Source organism: Garra rufa, chromosome 9 (assembly GCF_049309525.1).
Source record: "Garra rufa chromosome 9, GarRuf1.0, whole genome shotgun sequence".
NCBI classification, from domain to species: Eukaryota; Metazoa; Chordata; class Actinopteri; order Cypriniformes; family Cyprinidae; genus Garra; species Garra rufa.
The window spans coordinates 33,255,258-33,279,496 of NC_133369.1; the positions used below are offsets into that span (position 1 = coordinate 33,255,258).

General features: G+C 37.2%; 1 protein-coding gene across 1 annotated transcript; it reads left to right on the forward strand.

The window, feature by feature from the left end:
* Positions 1-6,291: 6,291 nt before the first annotated feature.
* ccdc12 (coiled-coil domain containing 12) lies at positions 6,292-23,955 on the forward strand. The gene is made up of 7 exons (XM_073847042.1): positions 6,292-6,420; positions 7,190-7,263; positions 13,610-13,689; positions 13,873-13,934; positions 21,862-21,896; positions 22,007-22,083; positions 23,615-23,955. The coding sequence occupies exons 1-7, from the start codon at positions 6,337-6,339 to the stop codon at positions 23,692-23,694; spliced, it is 492 nt and encodes a 163-aa protein (XP_073703143.1). The 5' UTR covers positions 6,292-6,336; the 3' UTR covers positions 23,695-23,955.
* Positions 23,956-24,239: the final 284 nt, after the last annotated feature.

Sequence of the window (24,239 nt, forward strand, 5' to 3'; positions counted from 1 at the left end):
TAAAAACGCATTACTTGTTACATGTTCTTTAGTTAAACAGACCAGAGCATATAGTAGGGTCAAAGACGAAAAAGAGCTTAAGCATAAAACAAGTGTAGTACTGCTTTTGTTGTTTTTCCCCCAAAAAATATTTTAAAGTTTTCTGTTTTAATTTAATTGCGTTTTTGTTTTTCTGAGCCAAAAAATAAATATCATACATTTTCCCCTAATTTACAAAAGACACCCACTAAAATGCCATTCAGTGTAACAATCTTGTCAGGCATATTTACAACAAATCATTTTATGACATATTAAAAGACAAATTACTTTTACCCCAAATACTAATTGGTTGTAATTCTGCCTTTTTTTTTTTTTTTTTTTTTTTTTTTTTTTTTTTTTTTTTAAATTTGCCACTATCCTAAGTTTTGCCCCATTTGGCAGTAAGAATTTTTACTCATTTAAAGCACAATAAAATGTAATATGCTACCTTACTCATTTATATATTTTAATATGTACAAGTCAAAGTAAGCATGTTGTTTAAATATATAATGATGATGACGTAACATTATTTCAGCCAAATTTTGACATTTTATTCTCCAAAAACTTATTTGAATCCTTAAAAGTAGACACTTCACTTACATTTAATGTGCTTTCTATGGACATCAAATCACTTTTGTAAATTTCTTTTGATGTGGACATCTTAACGTCTTTGACCCAGTAGCATATTGGTTATCTATCTGTCACACCAGGCCAGCAGGGGGAGCCCTGTCCCTCACTGACTGTTGCTGCTCCCTCTGCTGCTTCGCTGGTTACTTCCTATTTGTCACGAATTGAGCCTCCGTCGCCCTAGGATCACAAAAGGTGCGTTCCGATCGACAGGGTCCCTACGCAGTGTTCACTACTCCCTACTCCCTTAGCACGGTATATCCGTTGAAGTGGACTTCGCTGACAATAATCGCTTATTTGGAATGCCCTGGAACGTCATCAAAGCAAATCAACGGCAGGGTCACGCATTTTATGATATAACATAAATAAATATTGTAATTTATTTTACTTTCAAATTTAAATACATATAAAATACATATAAACTTATGTATATAATAAATATAGTCAAAATGTATATGTTTAGACCGTTAATAGATTGTAGTGGTCTTATCTCGCGCACTTTCTTTCCAACACGCAGCCTATATTTAAGTATCTTGTGGTAATGTTAAATAAAACAAAATAAAACATGATAGAGCCTCACCTTGCCGGTTTTACTTTCATTCATACAATACAATAAGCAAATGTAACATGAATCACCATAACCATTCATAAACACTCTAATTTGTATAATAATAACAACATTTATTGCAACCGCTCCATTGCAGAGCCTTTAAAAAACTTAAACGGCTCTGCTCCATCGTTTGTTCTAACTGGTGACGCGGTGCGCAATGACAGTTGGGTAATTTTCCCCGTCCACTTCCTGTGAAGTGATGTACCGATGTTCCCTTATTCCCTATGCCGTTCGCAGTGCCCTTCGAACTGAACATGTTCGCTCCCTTCAGTTTGGAATCTCACTTAAGATGGCGGAATACCCTGTGAAGTCCACTTCGCAGTCCACTTACGGTCGAATGGAACGCACCTATACTCTTGCACTACACTTCATGGACTTCAGCCCCCACAAGCCACTGCACCCATCACTGCTCACACCTGCAGCTCATTCACACACGCACACACACACACACACACACACACACACACACACACACCTGCAGCTCATCACACGGACTGCATAAAAGCATGCTCTGCACACACACACACCGTGAAGTATTGCGTTTCTCCTGCGAACCTTACCAAGCGTGTTTCCCAGTTTCCAAGTCTCCGTGTTTCCTAGTTTATTCCTAGTTTTGTTTTCTAGTTTCAGTCTTAGTCTTAGTTTAGCCTTGTTTTGTTGGTTTGTTTCATTTGTGTTTCTTTTACTCTGACTGCCCATTTGGTTTCTGACCCACGCCTGTTTTCTGGATTACTCTCTGGATTATCCTCGTTGTGATTGTTTGCTGGTGTTTGACCCTGTCTGTTTGACCACGTCTTCTAATAAAGCCTGCGTTTGGATCCACACGTCAGTCTCCAGACCTCCCTCGATACAGAATACTTCGCCTATACAAGGATCCAGCGGCTTTATTCAGCTACAGCACGACCAACCCAGAATGGACCTATCAGGAAGTCTGTCCAATCCCGTAAATTTGCTCTGCTCCATTTTTCAAGATGGCCGTCCCATCGAGCATTATGTGGAGGAATTTCTTACACATAGTCACCTAGCACCCTGTGATGAAACTATGATTAAGGAATGCTTTTGGAGTGGACTTGATCCTGATATTAGTTTGAACTTACCTGAAGAGGACCCTAGTTGGACCCTCGCCCAGTTTATTGACTTTGTTCTAGTGTTTTGTAAATCTCCGTTTACTGTGGGCGAGGTTGAGCCACAGCACAAGATGGCTGCCTCTCCTGACCATGCTCACAAGATGGCCGCCATCCAGAAGTCTGTTCACAAGATGGCCGCCACGCCAGAGCCTGTTGCAAAGATGGCCGCCACGCCAGAGCCTGTTGCAAAGATGGCCGCCACGCCAGAGCCTGTTGCAAAGATGGCCGCCACGCCAGAGCTACTGCACATGATGGCCGCCACTCCAGAGTCTGCACTCAAGATGGTTACCGCCACGCCAGAGCCTGTTGCAAAGATGGCCGCCGCCACACCCGAGTCTGTCGTCAAAATGGTGGCTGCTGCATCAGACCCTCACGTTTCCATGGCCTATCAAAGACTAATATCCAGCTTGGAGGACCCTCCACTGCTGTCAGCCAGAACGGTCGGTCTCTTACAGTCAGCACCTGCCATGTCAGCCAAGCCAGCGACTACTAACGTACGTACTAACGACTACTACGAGCGTTCGCCAGTATCACATCAGCCAAGCCACAGCCTGTTCACGTCAAAGTCACTGCTCCTGTCAAGTCAAGTCAAGTTACAGCTGCTGTTCCTGTCAAGTCAAGTCACGTCACAGCTGCAGTTCCTGCTAAGTCAAGTCAAGTTACAGCTGCTATTCCTGTCAAGTCAAGTCAAGTCAAGTTAAGTCAAGTTCCAGCTGCTGTTCTTGTCAAGTCAAGTCATGTCACAGTCACTGCTCCTGTCAAGTCAAGTCAAGTTACAGCTGCTGTTCCTGTCAAGTCAAGTCAAGTTACAGCTGCTGTTCCTGCTAAGTCAAGTCAAGTTACAGCTGCTGATCCTGTCAAGTCAAGTCAAGTTACAGCTGCTGTTCCTGTCAAGTCAAGTCACGTCACAGCTGCTGTTCCTGCAAGGTCAAGTCATGTCACAGCTGCTGTTTCTACAAAGTCAAGTCATATCATTGCAGCGGTTCCTGCTGAGTCAAGTCAAGCAGTACTCCCTGAGTCAGGTCAAGCAGTACTCCCTGAGTCAGGTCAAGCAGTACTCCCTGAGTCAGGTCAAGCAGTACTCCCTGAGTCAGGTCAAGCAGTACTCCCTGAGTCAGGTCAAGCAGCACTCCCTGAGTCAGGTCAAGCAGCTCTTCCTGAGCCAAGTCAAGCAGCTCTTCCTGAGTCAAGTCAAGCGACTTCACTGCCTGTGTCCTGTCAAGCGACTACACTTTCTGAGTCAAGTCAAGTAGCTCTTCCTGAGTCAAGTCAAACAGCTCTTCCTGAGTCAAGTCACGTCTCACCCGAGCGTCCAGAACCAAGTCACGTTTTCCCCGAGCGTCCAGAGCCTTCGCTCCCAAGCCACGCAGAGCCAACGCTCCCAAGCCACGCAGGGCCAACGCTCCCAAGCCACGCAGGGCCAACGCTCCCAAGCCACGCAGAGCCAACACTCCCAAGCTACATGCCCACAAACCCGATGGACCTCCCACTTACTACTGCATTACCTGTAATGGCTATTGCCATTTTGAGTGTGTGGGCTGCACACTGCGTTTCAGAGGCCTCATCTGTCCACATCTCCGCTGCGCCTATACCTCTTTTGGAGGTGGCGTGCTTATCGGAATTCCCTGCTCTGCTTGCTCCACCCAGGCTCCCTGCTCTGCCAGCACCGCCAAGGCTCCCTGCTCTGCCTGCTCCGCCAAGGCTCCCTGCTCTGCCTGCTCCGCCAAGACCTCCTGCGCCTCATGCTCCGCCCTGGAGGGCTGCTCCGCCACCTGCTCCGCCCTGGAGGGCTCCTGCGCCCCCTGTTCCGCCCTGGAGGGCTCCGGCGCCTTCTGTTCTGCCCTGGAGGGTTGTTCCGCCTCCTGCTCTGCCCTGGAGGTCTCCTAAGCCACCTGCTCGGCCCCGGAGGGCTGCCCCGCCTCCTGCTCCGCCCTGGAGGGCTCCTAAGCCACCTGCTCCGTCCCGGAGGGCTGCTCCGCCCCCAGCTCCGCCCTGGTGGGCTCCTGCTCCACTCTGGAGGATTGCGGTCTGGCTCTGGGGGTCGTCCGCTTCGCCGTGGGTACCCTCGCTCCCACATGTCCCGCTGTGGGGGTCCTCAGCTCCTCCTGATCTGCCGGTCCTGCCTCAGCCTCTAGATCCTCTACCGCCACATGGACCTGGCCCTTCTTTGTTCCCGTGTTTCCCAGTTTCCAAGTCTCCGTGTTTCCTAGTTTATTCCTGGTTTTGTTTTCTAGTTTCAGTCTTAGTCTTAGTTTAGCCTTGTTTTGTTGGTTTGTTTCATTTGTGTTCCTTTTACTCTGACTGCCCATTTGGTTTCTGACCCACGCCTGTTTTCTGGACTACTCTCTGGATTATCCTCGTTGTGATTGTTTGCTGGTGTTTGACCCTGTCTGTTTGACCACGTCTTCTAATAAAGCCTGCGTTTGGATCCACACGTCAGTCTCCAGACCTCCCTCGTTACACTATCTTACATAATTTACTGTTATGACGTTTTAAAGTCTATATGCAGTTTGTAAACTATTGATTTTATTGTGTTGTACTGTTTTTAGTTCTGTATTTTTGTGTAAATCAGCCATTTATCAGTTTTCAGCATCCACCATCCACTTTCCTTGTGTTAAAAACAGACATTGCAATGTTTTATGGAAAAAAGAAAATTAAATGACACTTAAGTACGTAAATTACAATATTAACTGTGATTTTCCAGTATAGAGTGTTTTTACAACACATCATCAATCGGCCATATTGGCGGCACTAGATGTAAACAATGCAATTTAACCCCCGGTCAGACCGGGAAATACATTTGGAATTCTGTAGACTGCCGAAATTTATAAAAAAATCAAGATAACAACAAAAAGCATTTGTGGCCAAATTGAACAAGGTTTTCAGGGCAAGAATTTTGACAACATTCGTGTCTGTTCTTATCATTTCCAGTCAGGGAGATGAAATATTAGGCTAATATACTTCTTGTACGTATCTTCACCACCTATTAACTTTAGTTTGTCAAAATATTGCATCTTTTTCTGCTTACTAAGTCCTTCTTTATATGATTTAGCAGTTTCCACAAGTTTTTTTTCCATGGTTTAAACAGAGTATACGCAGAACAATGTATTCAGTAGTACATTATTCGTGCAGTCCATGCTGTTGTTTACATCTGAGTATCGCCAATATGGCCGCATATCCGGGTAACTGACCAAAACGTGATGTAAGTGAAAACCCTATCTAAGCCAATACACATAATGACTAAAACTTAACCACATGTGTAGGCATGAAAGTCTTCCACAGCCTACCAGATCACAAAAATCAGAAGTCCTGCATATGGCACTAGTATCAGTGCATTCCTACTAACCTCTATTGAATTCCAACTGAATGCCATCATTCAATCCACCTTATTTTTCAATGCGAAAGTAAGCTGTTATTTGGTAATGTGTTAGACTTTCGGTTCATAAGGGAAATAACCAGATGAATAACGAAGTGTAGTAAACGGTAAAACTGTTTGCTCTACAAACCATTGTGTTCATAATTAAGATAATACATTAAAATAATATGATAAGACCAGTCTGTAATATCAAGCAGCAAAAACGAGCTGTTTTGTAAAGCTAAAAATTGCTGGAAGCAAATAAGACCAAAAGCCAGACATAATTTACAATTAGCCGCGCCAACTCTTAAGAAAACGTAAGGTGGATATGCACTAATGTGGACTAATGTATTATTTTTTTTTTAATTTATTATTATATCACTAATGTGATATTATCATTATGTTGTCACTGTAATTAGTAATTGTATTATAGTATATACATATACATGTATTATTTACATATTTTACCTGTTTATATGTTGAAGTCTGACAAGTTGAGTAGTAAAATCGATGTGTTCGTTGCTCTTCTATCAAGTTCTGAACAGACTGCGTAATCGATACAGATTAATCGATCCTGCTACCCATGCTTTATTTTCACCATGGAGAAACCTGTGGGATCTTTACAAGAGCAAGCTTTGAAAAGAAAAGAAAGGTTAAAAGCTCTACGAGACCGGCAACTTCAAGTGAGAGTCGTAATAAATGTTATTTTCTTTAAGACGAGGGGGAAAAGCGCGCTCACGGGCTAACATGCTTTAATAAGCGGGTTAGCATAACAGGAAATCATTGCATTGCTTTATGAGAAGTTTTAAATTCTAGTAATTTTAGCTCTTGTATTTTTTCATAATTTGTCTGTGAATGAATTCACTTATTTTTTTTTATCAAAAGAAGGTAGTTTACCTTTAAAAATATATGTAGTGTTTGAATAATCGTTAAACAAATACTTTTTTTTTTTTTACTAATGTGTATCACACTAATGTGTAGCAAGTAGCATACCTTCCTATTTAGTTCAGTTTGAACAGCAAACCAGTTTAGGCTAGTTTAACCTCATGTAAACTGATAAAGAGTTCTGGTAACTTACAGAATAAAGAAATAACCAACACAATTAATGGAATGAGGATTTGTCATATTTAGGCTACAATAACATAACAACTGCCTTCTTGTCACCGCAAGCATTCCCTTGAGAAATGAGGAACAAGTCAGTTATTATCAGTGGCTACCGGTGTGCCAAAATGTTGTTAGAGTTTAACGTTGAACCTGGGAAGTACCTTTTAATCGTTTATGAATATTTGTTTTTTGTTTCCTCAAATGTGTACATTTGAGGAAGCTTTTGCTCTTTCATTGTGTATTAGAACTTTCCTGCACTTTAATTTTATCTTAGTCTTATTAGATTTTTCGATCATAATTTGGATTTTGTCTCTTTGCTCATATTAACTAGTTGTTTTTTAACTTTAGGGACATGCATCTGAAGATGGAGAGCCTGAGAGAAAAAGAGCTCTGGGGGACTCTGAGACAGAGGACAGACACAGGTAAAAAAACAAAAACAAAAAATGTGTCATTTATACAGATTCAAGGATATAAAACTGAATTCCCAGTTGTACCGTTTAGAAACAAATAGGGCCTAGTTGAGTAGACCGCCTGTTGTAAATGGACAATAAATAACAAAGCTGTACTCTGTTTATATGATCTTAAGAAGGGCTGTGAGGTAAAGGTCTCTCTCGCTCTCAGCACTATTTCAAGCTCAAGCCAAGGCCTCAAGCTCTTTGCTTTTTTTTTTCCATTGTTTACATTCAGCTTCACAGAAGCCTCGTGCTCCCCTCCCTAAACTCAAGAGTTTGAGAGTTTGGCTTTGACAGTTTGCAAAGGTTTCTAAACAATCATCACCTAATATCTGGACTACATCTCCCTTAGTAAATGTTAATAGTATCCATATATATATATATATATATATATATATATAAAAAAACAAAAAAAAACAAAGTGTGTTGTTTACTCACGTTCATGTCCTTTCAAAACTGTGTAATGCAGAATAATGCTATAAAACAACATGAGAGCAAGTCAATAACAAAGTTAACCTATTTTACACTTAATAGATTCATAATTGTATGGCTAATAGGCTTTAACTTTGTTTTTTGAAATGGAGATGATATTGGAGGTTGTCAGGGAGAGAATGTTTCAAGGTGTGTCTCCTTAAACATGCATGATTAAAATGACAACACCGTTGGGAAACAATGAGAGGTAATTCACCACCCAGCACACTGGTTATTTTGACACTTTTTATGCTGCCGTACCTGAAAGATAATCTACTTGTCTTTAGAAAATCAGTGACAATTTCTATTATAATTGAGTTCATTGTAATAAAAAAAATAATAAACTAGTCATAAAAGGGATTTTTTTAATGAACTGTTTTGTGATTAGTAAATAAAAATGAACTTTCAATTTAATACCCTAAAAATTAATACTTCCATTCAAAAGTGACAGTAGAACGACATTTATTAAAAAAGATTTTGATGATTCATCAAATTCTGAAAAAATGTACCAGTTTCCACAAAAATATCAAGTAGCACAACATACACTACCAGTCAAAAGTTTTTTAACAGTAAGATTTTTGTTTTTTAAAAAAGTCTCTTCTGCTCACTAAGCCACACATTATTATCCTATAGAAATTATTCTAATATGCTGATTTGCATTTTTTTTATCAATATTTGAAACAGTACATGTTTTTCACCATTTTTTGATGAATAGAAAAAAAGCATTCAGATCAGCATTTATCTGAAATAAAAGCCTATGTTAACCTTAGTATCTTTTTCTGGGAAAGACATAAATACTTTTATTTAGCAAGGATGCTTTTAAATTGATCAAAAGTGATGATAAAGACATTTATAAAGAAACCTGGAAAAATTCCACTCTGCTGTTTTCAACAATAATAATAATAATATATGTTTTTTGAGCAGCAAATCAGAATATTAGAATGATTTCTGAAGGATCATGTGACTGGAGTAATGATGCCAAAAATTCAGCTTTGAAATCACAGGGACAAATTACATTTTAAAATACATTCAAATAGAAAACAGTTAAATAGTAAATTTCAGAATGTTACTGTTTTTGCTGTACTTTGGATCAAATAAATGTAGGCTTTGTGAGCAGAAGAGAAGAAAACAATAAAAATCTTTTGACTGGTAGTGTAAATTACCATTTTTAACGTTAATAGTGAAAAAAATATAGTAAAAAAAAATAGTAAATAGGTTCTTGTTAGCAAATCAGCATATTAGAATTTTTGAAGAATCATGTGACACTGAAGACTGGATTAATGATGCTGAAAATGCAGCTTTGAATAATAGAAATAAATTACGTTTTAAAATTATGAATGGGCATTTATAATTATAATATTTGGGCTATTATTAGGCATTATACACAACAACTAAAATAGTGCTTTTATTTCAGAATAATAATTACAGAGCAAATATTCGACTAGTTGTGTACACTCCTATTTAAAATATACTGAAATAGAAAGCAGTCGTTTTGAATTGTAATAATATTTCACAATATTTGTTTTACTGTATTTTTTTATCAAATAAATACACTTTTTGTGAGCATGAAAGACTTGAAAAACATGGAAGAAATTACAGACCCATTTGAACAGCAGTGTACTTTATTGTGCATCATTGTTTTCTGCTTATTGAGTTCCATGCTGAATAAGTAGAAACATCCACTTTTGTTAGGCAACAGTTTGGTCTTTTTGTTAAACCTGTCAAAATTCTGAAGTGAGGTGAGGCAGATAATGAACATATGCTCAACGTCTGAAAGAAGCTCAGCCTTTCACCTGTGCCAGACAGTATTTTGTCACAGCTTAAGCAGTAGGACAAATGTCAAATGTCCGTCTTGACTTGAAAATGTTCCCATACAAAGCAACCCATCTTACCATATCGCATTTTTATTTCTGTTATCTCTAAATGAGTTTTGTCAGCGGTCAGGATTTACTGTACCACTGCTGCTTATTTTAGGTTGAAGGAAGCCCGATGATGGTCCCCTTGGTTGTTTGGAAAGCTCTGAGAAATGAGAGACCTTCCACCAAACTGTCAAGGCCCTCAGTTCAGCTCCGTCCACTTCAAGAGCTTTTCCCTTGAGCATTAATCTGTCTTTCTGTATGTGAATGAAATTAGAAAAACAGGATACTGTTCTAGCCAATTCGCCCAATCCCTTGGCCACAAATTATTCAGGACTCCAGGATGTTCGAAATGCTCACTTAGAGTTTGACAAATGGCTGTTGACGTTCTGAAAGTGTTGGATTGTTTGGCTGCTCTACTGTAGATGAGGAAAGCCAGTGGTCCTGTATTTTTCCAGCAGGTGGTCAGGAAGTCTTTTTCAGGAAAGCTGAGGACAGGGAGGAGTTCAGAGCTCTTTGTTTTAGTCTATTGTTTTTCCAAAATCCTTCACTGGTCTTGTTTGGGGTCATAATATTTGGTGCAACTTTGCAGGGCCTTGATAGGGTTTGGCTGTGAAATTGAGTATTAATAAGGTAGCGGTTGCGATGCTTTGTGTTTGATGACATGTTTTTCCATTTCATTATGCTTTAGTTTGATAACCCTCCACCCAAGAGCTTTGAAAAGGAATGGTGACACAGCTGACATTAACAATCTGTTTGTGGTCCCAGCCCATCTAATTACATGGTTTGACTCTTCTGGCACTCATTTAGATCAAGTGGTGATGAATGTGGGCTTGTTGTAGTCGGGTCAATGACAGATAAAAGTGTGCATGATAAGGAAAAGAAATCATCTTTTAGAAGTCTAGTTTAAAAATGTGTACTTTTGCTTTTTTTTATGTTTGTTTTTTATGGTTTAAAAATTTTAAACATACAATTTTAAAGACAAGTTTAATGCTTATACACTTAAAATAAGTTAAGATCATGCTTAATATTTAAAAAATACTTTACCTAAAAATTTAAATTCTGTCATTAATTACTGACCCTCATGTCATTCCAAACCTGTAACGCCCCATTGAGTATTAATAATTAATTTTCTTCGTGCACAAAAAGTATTCTTGTGGCTTCAGAAAATTAAGGTTGAACCACTGATGTCGCATGGACAATTTCAACGATGTCCTTACTACCTTTCTGGGCCTTGAACGTCAGTTGCGTTGCTGTTTATGCAGGGTCAGAAAGCTCTTGGATTTCATCAAAAATATCATAATTTGTGTCTGAAGATGAATGAATGTCTTGCATGTTTGGAACAACGTAAGAGTGAATAATTAATGACAGAATTTTCATTTTTAGGTGAACTATCCCTTTAAGTTTTACTCTAGTTCTAGTTTATTGGCTCAAAAAATGTCATGTGGTGTAACCATCAAGTAACACAATTACACATTTTTCTTCTCTTAATAATTGTTTCAAAACATTTAAAAATAATTTTCAAGGTAAAAATAACTTTGATTTAATCTTTAATTTTTGGAGTCGCACCACATGACATTTTACAAGTTGCACAACTGTGTGTAGGCTGTTACAATGTAAGGTCATATTCAGAAATCAATAAACCGAAACCAAATCGCGTTGATACATGAAAGTGAAGTAAACAGTTCTTACATAGAAACCTAGCCAGAAAGAAATGCAAATTTTGAAGAAAAATGTCAGACATATTTAGAGGCTTTGCATCTGAAATCTTCGTATATACAACAGTTAGCGCGCACCCTCGAGTCTGACTGGACAAGAGACTTTCTGTCAGTATTTCACCTGCGTGTTCTAGGCGAGCTGTCAGTCAGTGCAGTTTCATTTTTAAGCCACAAGATGGAGGCAACAGACTATCTTTGAGTAAGTCTTTAAACCGTTCATTCAACTACACCTTCAAAAACGCTTATTTATTTAAAGAGAGATGTAATGAAACACGAAGTTGAAATCATTTTAACTTTAATCGCCACTTTTAAAGGCTCAGCTGACCAGCAGAGCATCGATTTTAAGACAGAGATTTCACTTTCCTTGGACATGACAAGCTAGTTTCACATACATACCTGACTCGGTCTGAAAGACAGACGAAGGTAATCGCACAAGCTCAGTCGATCTCTCTCTCATTCGCTGTCTGTTTAGGCTTGTTAAGTGCATATCTACTGAGCCTCATAATAAACACATTATGTTATCATTACTAACTTATTACTGATTTAATATTCAGCACACAGGCATTAAGTGAGAAGGGCAAATCCTTAGGAAAAAAGAAAACAGGCAAATATCGCGGTTGCTGCGGTTGTTGCATTCCTCTGCGGTTATGCACGTCAATAGCGCGGTATTGCGATATTGCGGTTATCGCGACAGCCCTAATTCTAAACCCTGGATAAAGGCATGTTTCACACTTGGAATTTAGAATTTAGTTTGTACCACTTTTTACCTAAGGATATGAAATCCTGCTCTGGAGCAGTAATTAGCCAATCACATGCCTCATATTCATGTGCTTTGTTTGAAAAAAAAAAAGAAAAGAAAAGAAAAAAGTGGTGATTAAGAATAGGATTTTTTTTTTCAGAAATATACTTTAGTGACATACGAATCAGGTTCTGAGAAATGTATGTGGGTCAAAGACGTAAAAGGGTTTAAGCATAAAAACAAGTGTAATACTGCTTTAAATTTGTTGTTGTTTTTCCCAAAAAATAAAGTTTTCTGTTTAATTTCATTGCATTTTCATTTTTTGTTATTCTGAGCAAAAAATAAATATCATACCTAATTTACAGAAGACACCCACTAAAATCTCATTCATTGTGTCAATCTTGTCAAGCATATTTACAAAAATCTATTTATTACATATTAAAAGATAAATTACTTTCACTCCAAATACTAATTAGTTGTACTTCTACATTTTGCGTTTTACGTATTTGTCAGTAAGAATTTTTTACTCATTTAAAACACTAAAATTTAATATGCTCCCTTATTCTTTTATATATTTTAATATATATACAAGTCAGAATAAGCATGTTGTATGAATTTTTACATAAATATTGTTACACTGAATAGCAATGTAACTTTATTTCAACCAAATTTTGACATTTTTCTCAAACTTTATTTGAAACCTTAAAAGTAGACACTTTACTTGCATTGAATGTGCTTTCTATGGACACAAATCACTTTTGTAAATTTCTGTTGATGTGGACATCTTAACATGTTTGACCCATGTATTTATTGACATTGGATTCATGTGGTTTCAAAAACGTTTAGACCATTTTAAAGAAAAGCTTCTGTTTAATGACAATGTGTGTCATTTGGTGTAAAAACTAATTACATATACCTTAATTACTTGTGAGTTTATACCTATTACTTTTTTCCAAATATCAATTATTTATTCATAAGGCGGTGATGAATGTGGGTCTGCTCTAGTCTAGCCCCTTTTCTGAGTACAAAATGGGCACACATCTCTGGAGACAAACCACTGAGCCATCTAAAGAAAGTGAATAGTAAGTCTCCTGGACAATCTGAAACAAACCTTCATGTCCATCTTCTGATCACACTGTGAAAAATGCTCTATGCTCCCCTGGAAATCCAGCACCCAATTTTGCTGTAACTTGCAAAGATGTTAATAGACCTGCCTGTTAAGCGATGGCATAATTGGGCTCATTTCAACCCCTCTCAGCTGTGAGACTGCAGTCCCCAGACACGGCCAGGTGCTACATGCTAATTAGCTAGTGATACAAAGATGAAGGGATGCTTTGTACACATGGTGAGCGAATGTATTCTGGATGCCGCCACAGGCCGAATTCAGAAATCCAATAGCACCAGCTGCTAAATGTTTATCTGCAGTGCCACCTGCTGGTTACTGCGGTTTTCATGGATTATTTGTGTGTAATATCTCCTTGAGAGGTTATAATAGAGGCAGTGACAAAACATTTCTGGAATTATGTTTGCAGAGAGCTGAAGCTGAGGAATTACACACCAGAGGATGAAGAGCTGAGGGAGAGACAGGTGCCTAAAGCAAAACCTGCATCAGGTGAGAACACTTCTGCAAAAAAAAATATTACTGGCTCTACCTTTAAATTTATTTTTTCAAATGTTTATACCTGCAAATTAAACAGAGCGTTCAGTAATCGTGATGCTGGGTGATAATGTTACAGCAGGTGATCAGGTGTTGGGTTACAGGTTGTCTGACTGGTCTTGTTTCATATTACTGTAGTGGAGGACAAGGTCAAAGACCAGCTGGAAGCTGCAAACCCAGAGCCTGTGATTGAGGAAGTGGTGAGTGGATTTGTCCTTTGATACAAAGTCTTAGTTTTCAAACATGATACCATATGGAGAGCACCAGTGTTTTCTGTATATATACAGTGCCCTCTACAAATATTGGCACCCTTAGTAAATATGAGCAAAGGTGACTGTGAAAATAAATCTGCATTGTTTATCCTTTAGATTTTTCATTCAAAAAATTCACAAAATTCTAACCTTTCATTGAAGTAAAACGATGGAAAATGGGGGGGGATATCTCATTATGAAATAAATGTTTTTCTCTATTTCACATTGGCCACAATTATTGGCACCCCTAAAAATTTGTCTAAGTAAAATATCTCTAAAGTATATTCTCATTAATATTACAATTTTTTAGCACACCAGGGTGGCTAGGAGTATAAAATTGTCCAGTCATGACTTTCTGTTTCACAGGATTATAAATATGAGGAACACAAAAGCCAAATTCCCTTAATCATCCATCACAAGAAGTAAAACCAAAGAATGTAGTTCTGATGTGCAGAACAAGTTTGTTGAGCTTCACAAAATAGAAAGAGGCTGTAAGAAAAGAGCTAAAGCATTGAAAATCCCCATTAACACCGTCAGGGCAAAAATGAAGAAGTTCCAATCAACTAAAGATGTTACAAATCTGCCTAGAAGAGGACGTGTGTCTATATCATCCAAATGCACGATGAGGAGAGTTTGAGTGGCCAAAGACTCTCCAAGTATCACAGTTGGAGAATTGCAGAGAATTGTTGAGTCTTGGGGTCAGAAAGCCTAAAATAAAATGATCAAACAGCCCCTACATCACCACATGTTGTTCCAGAGGGTTTCAAGAAAAAATCCTCCCGGCTCACCCAAAAACAAACTTCAGCATATTCAGTTGTCAGACATGATTGGAACTTCAAACAGGACTGGCTTCTATGGTCAGATGAAACTAAAAATTAGCTTTTTGGCAGCTAACCCTCCTGATGGTTTTGGTGCAGACAGGGATAAAAAAGTACCCCATGCCCACGGTTAAAAATACTGCTGGGTCTTTAATGTTGTGGACCTATTTTTCTGCCAGAGGTCCTGTACATCTTGTTTAGATACATGGCTTCATGGATTCTATCAAATACTAGCAGATAAAAAATAAAAACCTGACTGCCTCTGTTAGAAATCTTATAATGGGCCATGGTTGCATCTTCCAGCAGGACGATGATCCAAAACAAACATTAAAATCAACACAAAAATTGTGTCACTGAGCACAGAAGGAAGCTTCTACCATGGCCGTCCCAGTTCCCTGACCTGAACCCTGTATAGAAACTGAAGAGAAGAAGCACCAACATGAAGCTGGGAAGAGAGAGATTCTGGAGAATCTAGAGAGATTCTGTATGAAGGAATGGTCTCTGATCTCTTGTCAGGTGTTCTCCAAACTCATAAGACATTGTTGGAGAAAACTCAGAACTGTTATCTTGGGAAAAGGATGTTGCAATAATTGGGTGCCAATAATAGTGGTCAACGTGAACTAGAGAAAAACATTTATTTCATAATGAGATTTCACCCCTAGGTTCTATTGATTTACTTCAATGACAGGTTAGAATTTTGTGAATTTTTTGAATGAGAAATCAAAAGGATAAATTATGCAGATTTATTTTCACATCCACTTTTGCTCATATTTACCAAGGGTGCCAATATTAGTGGAGGGCACTGTATTCTACTGGTCAAATTTTGGATCAATTAATGTTTTTTAAAATGTTTTTAATGTTTAGTCACTAATGCCAAATTTATTAAATCAAGGATACAGTAATATTGTGAAAAATTATTACAATGTAAAACAACATTTTTTTTTAATGTGTGTGTGTGTGTGTGTATATATACAGTTGCAATCGAAATTATTCAACTCCCTTGACCTGCAAGACATTTTGCTGCAGAGAACACAATTTTGTAAAAGCAACTCAACAAAGGCATTAGTACACTATTAGAGAAATGTATAAATACTAGGGGTGGGCATAGATTAATTTTTTTTAATCTAGATTAAATCTTGGAATTAATCTAGATTAAAATGGCTAATTTGAATTCTGATGAAGGCATTCAGAATATGTGTGCTACCCAAATAATGACTAAAAGTAAGTCGAGAACGGGCCAGGTGGCGCATTAGATCAGGCGCTCATCTCCTGTTTCCAAAATGCATCACAAACTGCTTGACAAATGCATTTACAACATAATTACCTATACAAACTTGTGTAACCAAGTACTTCTGCGCAAAAGGCTGCACGACGTGCGCGTTGTCTTCCATTAACCCTTATGCGGTCTTCGGGGGATTTCTGGACCCCGAATGGCGTTCGCTAAAATTTAAAAAAATGTTCCCTTTGTCCAAATGGTATGAGACTTTGTAAATCAGTCAACACTATCTTGATCTACAAATAAAAAATTAAATTGGAATGATAGCTTGATTTTATGTTAGTGTGAAAAAAATACTCATGTTCGTGGTCTTTGGGGTCTCTGGAGACCCCAGGCAACAAAATGCAATTTTTGTTATAAAATAATAGTTAAAAAAACAAAACAAATGTTATTTTCCTGTTTATTAATGTTTTTACTCCTCAAGTGTACAGTTTTTGGAGGATTTAGGATATTTTTGTAATATATATAAATTAATAAATTAATATTTTTTATAGGTTATTATACAAAAACAGCTTTTTTTGTAAAATTCCCTTTCATAAAAAACCCACATGTCTAAATTTCATTCATGGGGATAAAATGGATAATTTCACATGGTTTAGTGTAAGAGTTTTGCCCATCTTTTGGAAAATCCAGTTTTAAACGTAAAAAAAATACTTTTACCAGTAGGTGGCTGCAGAGCTCCACTATATGCTTTTTGCTATTTGACCACCTGAAAGATATCTTTTCACAAGTTTTTTTCAGTTGAGTTCATATCTACATATCATGAAACACACAGGACTACATTTGGAGACCATAAAAACTGCTCTCATAATTTGTCAAAAAAAAAAAAAAAAAGGTAGATATGTACTCAACTGAAAAAAACTTGTGAAAAAATATCTTATTGTTGGTCAAATAGCAATTAGTCAATAGTAGTGCTCTGCAGCCATCTAGTGGTAAAAGTTATATTTTTTTACTTTTAAAACTGCATTTTCCAAAAAATGGGCAAAAATCTTACACTAAGCCATATCAAATTATCCATGCTATCCCCATGAATGAAAGTTTAAAATGTGGGTATTTTGTAAAGTGAATTTTACATAAAAAGCTGTTTTTGCATATAAAACTATTAAAAATAAATATTTATTTAATAATTTATATATATTTAAAAATTAGCATAAATCCTACGAAAACTGCACAATTGTGGAGCAAAAACATTAATGAACAGGAAAAAAATTATTATATATATTTTTTTAACTATTATTTTGTTACAAAATTTAAGTTTTGTTGCTAAGGGTCTCTAGAGACCCCAAAGACCATGAGTGTGATTCCAAAACGAAGACCGCATAAGGGTTAAACTGCGTTGCTTTTAGAAGCGTCAATTCAGTTGTTGCATATAGTTTAATGTCTTTATTTTGGGATTATCAAAGTAAATTATAACTCACGTGCCCCAGTAAAAAGGGTCTAGCAACGCACCTGCCCTGAAGCGGCTTCATAGCTGCATCCTTGTTTGAAGCTTCTGTCACCTCTCTACTGCAATCTTGGCCCATTCCTCGCCTGAAAAAGCTTTCAGATCGCTCATAATCTTTAGTTTTCACTTTGCCACTTCTTTCTTCAAATTCAACCAAATATTTTCAACGAGAATTAAATCTGGAGACTGAACAGGCCACTCAAGTACATTCAATGTCTGATCCTTGAACCAAGCATAAATTTTTGGATGTATACTTAGGGATGATGGCCCTTCAGGAAAGTCCAAAGGTTGCACCAAAGGCATCACAATTCTTGCCAAAATGACCTGATACTTCAAAAAATCCATGATGTCCTTCATAGGTCATGGTTTCCACTTACTGCTACAATAAAACACCCCTCGAACAGGACTGGTCCACCCCAAAGTTTGACGATGAAGATGGTGTTCTCCTGCTCATAAGCTCTGCCTTTTTTGCACCAGACATACCACTGATCCATAGGTACAAAAAGTTCCAGTTTGGTCAGATCACTCTATAAAACATTCATGCAGAACTCCACATGTCTATCTTAATTAATTTTAACATGTTCACGTCAGCCTTTTTGTTCTTCTTGGTCAAGAGTAGTATTCTGCAAGATGTCTCAACATGAAGGCCATAATTGTCTAGTGTTCTTCTTATATACTGCATTGAAATGTTCTTCCTCCTTTCGTTGGGTCATCTTACAAGTCTTTGGTTGTACATTGCAGGTTTTTCCTCAGTTGTTCTGATCAAGCATTTTATGGTATTGTGCTTTTTTGTTCAACACCTTCAAAGGTTTTCTGGTACAACACATTTTAAACTAAGGAATAAGGATGCCAGCTCTGTCTCTGAGAACCTTTAATGCCTTGGAAATCTTCATATAGCCTTAGACTTTCTAAAGTAATACAATTATTTATTCTCTGTAGCTTCTCTATGGCTTTTGTGAGAGCTGTGTTGACTTTGTCATATTAGCTACTAAAACGTCAGCACATGCATGGGCTAACTGTATTTATGTGTAACAGCTCAAGCTAATTTTGTTTTCTAATAGAGTTTCTAAAGGCTTAATAATGTTTTAAGACAATTTTGTTCCCCACCATACAAATAACTGACTAAAAAACAGCAATGTTAAACAGGGGTTGAATAATTATGACATAGCTGTGTTATTAAAAAATCCTAGAACTCAAAAATATTACATTATATGTTGACATTATCACTTTTAATATGCCAGTAATTGGTTATAGATGCAAAAGTCCTGGATCTTCAGAAAAGCTTGTATTTGTAAACTACTGCAGTCTCTGGAGGGTTGAATAATTTTGATTGCAACTGTGTATATATGTGTGTGTATATATATATATATATATATATATATATATATATATATATATATATACATACACACACACATATACATATACATATATATATATATATATATATATATATATACATACACACACACACACAGTATGTCATAAAAGTGAGTACACCCCTCACATTTCAGCAACCATATTAGTATATCTTCTCAAGGGGCAGTATAGATTTATTGTCCCCTGTAAATAACCAAAAGTGAGTACACCCTAAGTGAACTTGTCCAAAGTGTCAATATACTGTGTTTGCACCATTGTTATCTGGCACTGCCTTAATCATCCTGGGCATGGAATTGACCAGAGCTGCACAGGTTGTTGCTGGGATCCTTTTCCACTTTTTTATAATGGCATCACGGAGCTGCTGGACGTTAGACATACAATGCTTCTCCACCTTACGTTTGAGGATGCCCCACAGGTGCTTAATATGGGTTCAGGTCTGGAGACATACTTGGCCACCCCATCACCTTCAGCTTCCTCAGCAAGGCAGTTGTCATCTTGGTGGTGTGTTTATGATCGTTATCATGTTGGAAAACTGCCGTTCTGCCTAGTTTCTAGAGGGAAGGCATTATGTTCTGCTTCAGAATGTACAGTACATAATGCAATCCATGTTTCCCTCAATTAACTGCAGCTCCCCAGTACCAGCAGCACTCATGCAGCCCCAGACCATGATGCTACCACCACCATGCTAGACTGTAGGCAAGTCACAGTTTTCTTGGTACTACTCACCAGGACATCGCCACACATGCTGGACACCATCTGAGCCAAACAAGTTTATCTTATAGTCACAGGTGGACAGGTTGTCTTTAGCAAACTGTTTACAGGCTTTCTTGTGAGCCAGCTTTAGATGAGGCTTTCTTCTGGCATGACGCCTATACAAACCGACTTGTGAAGCTGACCTTCCACTTATGCAATCTTTAAAGCAATGCTGGCAGCACACATACATCTTTTTTTTTTTTTTTTTTTTTGAAGCCAGGTTCTGCACCTGACGCACAGAACGAGTGCTTAACTTCGTTGATCGACTCTTGCAAGGCCTGTTCCGAATGGAACCCATCTTGGAAAACCTCTGTATGACCTAACACAATATATTGCCACTTTGGACAAGTTCACTTAGGGTGTACTCACTTTTTTGCCAGCTATTTTGATAATAATGACTGTATGTTGAGTTATTTTCAGAGAACAGTAAATCTATACTGCTAAACAAGCTGCACATTGACTCTAAAATCTAAGTTTAATTTCTATAGTTTTGTCCCTTGAGAAGATATACTAAATGGTTGCTGAAATGTGAGGGGTGTACTCTCTTATGTGAGATACTGTATATATCAGGGGTCCCCAAACTAAGGCCCGCGGGCCGAATGTGGCCCGCCCCCACATTTGGACCGGCCCTCTGAACAATGCTAGAGACATATTTTGAAAATGAAAAATTAAATTAAAATAGCATAAAATAGCATTTGAGGTGAAACTAGCACTGCTTGTGGGACAGGTGCAAAAGCAAGACTTCACTCATCTCCCAGTTACCCAAAGTTTTTCAGCTGAGAAACCAGTGGCCCCATTTCCAGTTGAAAAGTCTGTGGAAGCGCTGAAAATGATGAAGGCAGAGTTTGACGTGTGATTCAAAAAACAGTGGATTCTTGAATCAATTTTGCTTGACAAGCCTCTCAAGGCTGCGGTTCTCTTGGTTGGTTGTGCATCTTTTTCTTCTACACTTTTTCCTTTCACTCAACTTTCTGTTAACATGCTTGGGTACAGCACTCTGTGAACAGCCAGCTTCTTTCGCAATGAGTGTTTGTGGCTTACCCTCCTTGTGAAGGGTGTCAATGCTTGTCTTCTGGACAACTGTCAGATCAGCAGTCTTCCCCATGATTGTGTAGCCTAGTGAACCAAACTGAGAGACCATTTTGAAGGCTCAGGAAACCTTTGCAGGTGTTTTGAGTTGATAATCTGATTAGCATGCCACCATATTCTAATTTGTTGAGATAGTGAATTGGTGGGTTTTTGTTAAATGTGAGCCAAATCATCACAATTAAAAGAACCAAAGACTTAAACTACTTCAGTCTGTGTGCATTAAATTTATTTAATACACAAGTTTCAAAATTTGAGTTGAATTACTTAAATAAATGAACTTTTCCATGACATTCTAATTTATTGAGATGCAGCTGTATATTTTTTTTAAAAGAAATTATAATTTGTCTGTGTGGTGCATAAGCAAATAAACTATTGTAGCATTAAAAGGTAGAATAAATACAGGTAAAATCATAATAAAATAATAATAATACTAGTAGTACTTTTATAAACCGACCCGGCCCCCAATTAAAGAAAATAAAATTATGTGGCCCTTTCAGAAAAAAGTTTGGGGACCCCTGCTATATATCTTAAATGTGATTTATTCATATGATGGGAAATCTAGAGTATTCAGTGCCAGATGATCCCTCAGAAATAATTTTGGTATTTGCATTTGGTGCTTAATTATTAAAAATCTTTCTTTTTTTAGTTAGAAACCATAATTCTGAATTCTTTGAATAAGTTCAATTATTCAATTCAATTATTTAAAATATATATAATTTGTAACTTTATAAATGACTTTACTGTCACTTTTGATTATTTAATTTATAAACTAAAGTAATAATTTACAAAAAATGGAAATGTTGCAAATGAGTTTGCTACTTTTTTGAAGTATGAACTTCAAACCTATAATTTGTGAGTCTTGTTTTAAACCATTCATTAAAAGAACCAGCTCAAAGGAGTTGTTTTACACTGGTAGCTTTGTATGTGTGCTTTGTCTTTACAAACTTGTTTACTTGTCATTATTTCTCATTATGTTTAATTTATACTGCAAGCTCACATTATAATTTATTTTGTAGTGGCAAAGTGTTGTCTCACATGGATCACTTGGCAGACCTTGCCTGAATATAAACTAATCTTATTCTCTTTTTTTTTTCCACTCTTGATTTGTGTTTTCAGGATCTGGCCAATCTCGCCCCCAGAAAACCAGACTGGTACAAATCTTCAATTTTTACTGCTAAAACACAATCATGCATCATGTTCATTGAGATCCATTTTAGTTAAAATTTTCATTAATTTAGTGCTTGTATTGTGTTTATAATAGGGATCTAAAGAGGGACGTTGCCAAGAAGCTTGAGAAATTAGAGAGGCGAACACAGAAAGCTATTGCTGAACTTATACGTGAGTATGACATGACACACTGACTGAGGCCTGAGGCCTGTCCGCACTAAGGACGATATCTATAATCATAACTGTAATGAAAGTTTCAATAAGGGTTCTAATTCCATGACAATAGTCAAATCTATGCAACTATAATGATAATGATAGAGAATTGATATACTTGGTATCACTTTCAGAATTATATTTTCAGCTGATGATGAACAATAAAAACATTAACTTGAAAGAGCCTGAGCATTTTAAATGACAGAGGACAAATGCAGCATGTTTTTAATAAACAGAACATTATTGCCTTTTGGTGTGGATGCTATTATAATTATCATTATTTTTCTTGATATGAACATGTCTTTTGTATGGAAGACTGTTTCCGCCACTGAATAAAAAATATAAAAAAGTCAATTGCGAGTTTACACCTTGCAATTTTGACTTTTTTCACCTCAGAATTGTGTAATATAAACTCAAATCTGACTTACTTTCTCAATTGTGTAATATAAACCTGCAGTTATGAGTTATAAAGTCAGAATTGCAAGATAAAAACTTTTTTCTCGCAAATGCAAGTTTGTATCTCGCAATTCTGACATTTTTCTCAGAATTGGGATTTATAACTCAAAACTGCGAGTTTATATCTCAAAATTCTGAGAAAATAATCAGAATTGCGAGATATTAACTCGCAATTGCAAGAACAGTGAAAGGAAAAAAGGGGGAAAAATCTCTTATCTCTTATCTCTTACAATTCTGAATTAAAGGAGTAGTTCACTTTCAGAACAAAAATTAACAGGGTACTCACCCCCTTGTCATCCAAGATGTTCATGTCTTTCTTTCTTCAGTCGTAAAAGACATGAACATCTTGGATGACAAGGGGGTGAGTACAATATCTAAATTTTTGTTCTGAAAGTGAACTACTCCTTTAATAACTTAAGAACTACTCCTTTAATAACTTAAGAATGTGATTCTAGAGAATTGTATATATCTTGCAATTCTGACTTCAGAATCACATTCTTAACATGTCAAAAAAAAAGGCAGAACTGTGAGAGAAAAAGTCTCAGTTACCTTTTCTTTTTTATTTAGTTGCGGAAACTGGCTTCTATACTGGTGTGAGGTTTGAAAAAACAAAACAAAAAACAATGTAGAACTGAAGCAATAATCCATCTCTGCATCAAATTTTTTTATTAGTAAAATATGGAAACTATATTTGTAGAGCCATTTCACAATGAGCTCCACCAGGGCTTAATGTAAGGCTAATTGCTGTGAAGGTTCAAAAGCTCTGGAGATCTGATGTCTCTCAATGACATCATGTATGGATTTCCTGTCCCTATGCACTGCTTTGACCTAACATTACTACTACACTGTGGGTGCCTCTTAAACCCACAATTAAATGAGTATTCTTAAATACAATCTTAAAAACAAATATTTTGTGGATCACCAGATCAGAATTAGAGCACTTTGGTAAAAGAGTCTAGAGTTTAGAGTCTTTGGTAAAACATACTTGATGTTCATAGCTTGTTTATATCTGGGAATTTGTGTAAATCCACAGGTGAACGGCTCAAGGGAAGTGAGGAAGAGTTGGCTGGAGCGGTCGGAGCAGTTGGCATGGAAGAGGGAGACTCGGATTGAATCTGTGTCGAGAATGACGGTCCTGCACAACAGATTTTCCAGCCTATTTCCCATTACATATTAGTGTGTGTTTAAATGGATTTCATATGCTAAGCTCAGCATGAGTGTCCACACAACCAGATCAGGTGATTAGAAGCGTGAGTGTTCGTGTGTGAGAGAATGAGATACAGAAAGAAAGAATGAGAAAGATGGTTTTCTCTTTTTCTTTTTTTATTAGTATTATTTTGTTGTTTAGAAGTAAATAGTTCTTTCTTTTCTAAACTGTCTCTGTCTTTTTTCTCTCTGGTGCTTATGATAAAAACAGTTTCCATGTCATTACACTTCTTTTAAAACAGAACCTGAATGCTGATAAGGAAGGGCTAAATTCATATTTTCATGGATTCTCTCCTTTCTCATTATAATGAGAGAGTTCCAAAATCAGACACATTACAGAGAAGAGTACAATATCATAATTGAATTGAATTGAATTGAACAGTACAGATAAAACTGCAGTACGTTATTCTGGCTCCCAATAAGTAAGTAAGAAAGAATAAATTGTGTGTACT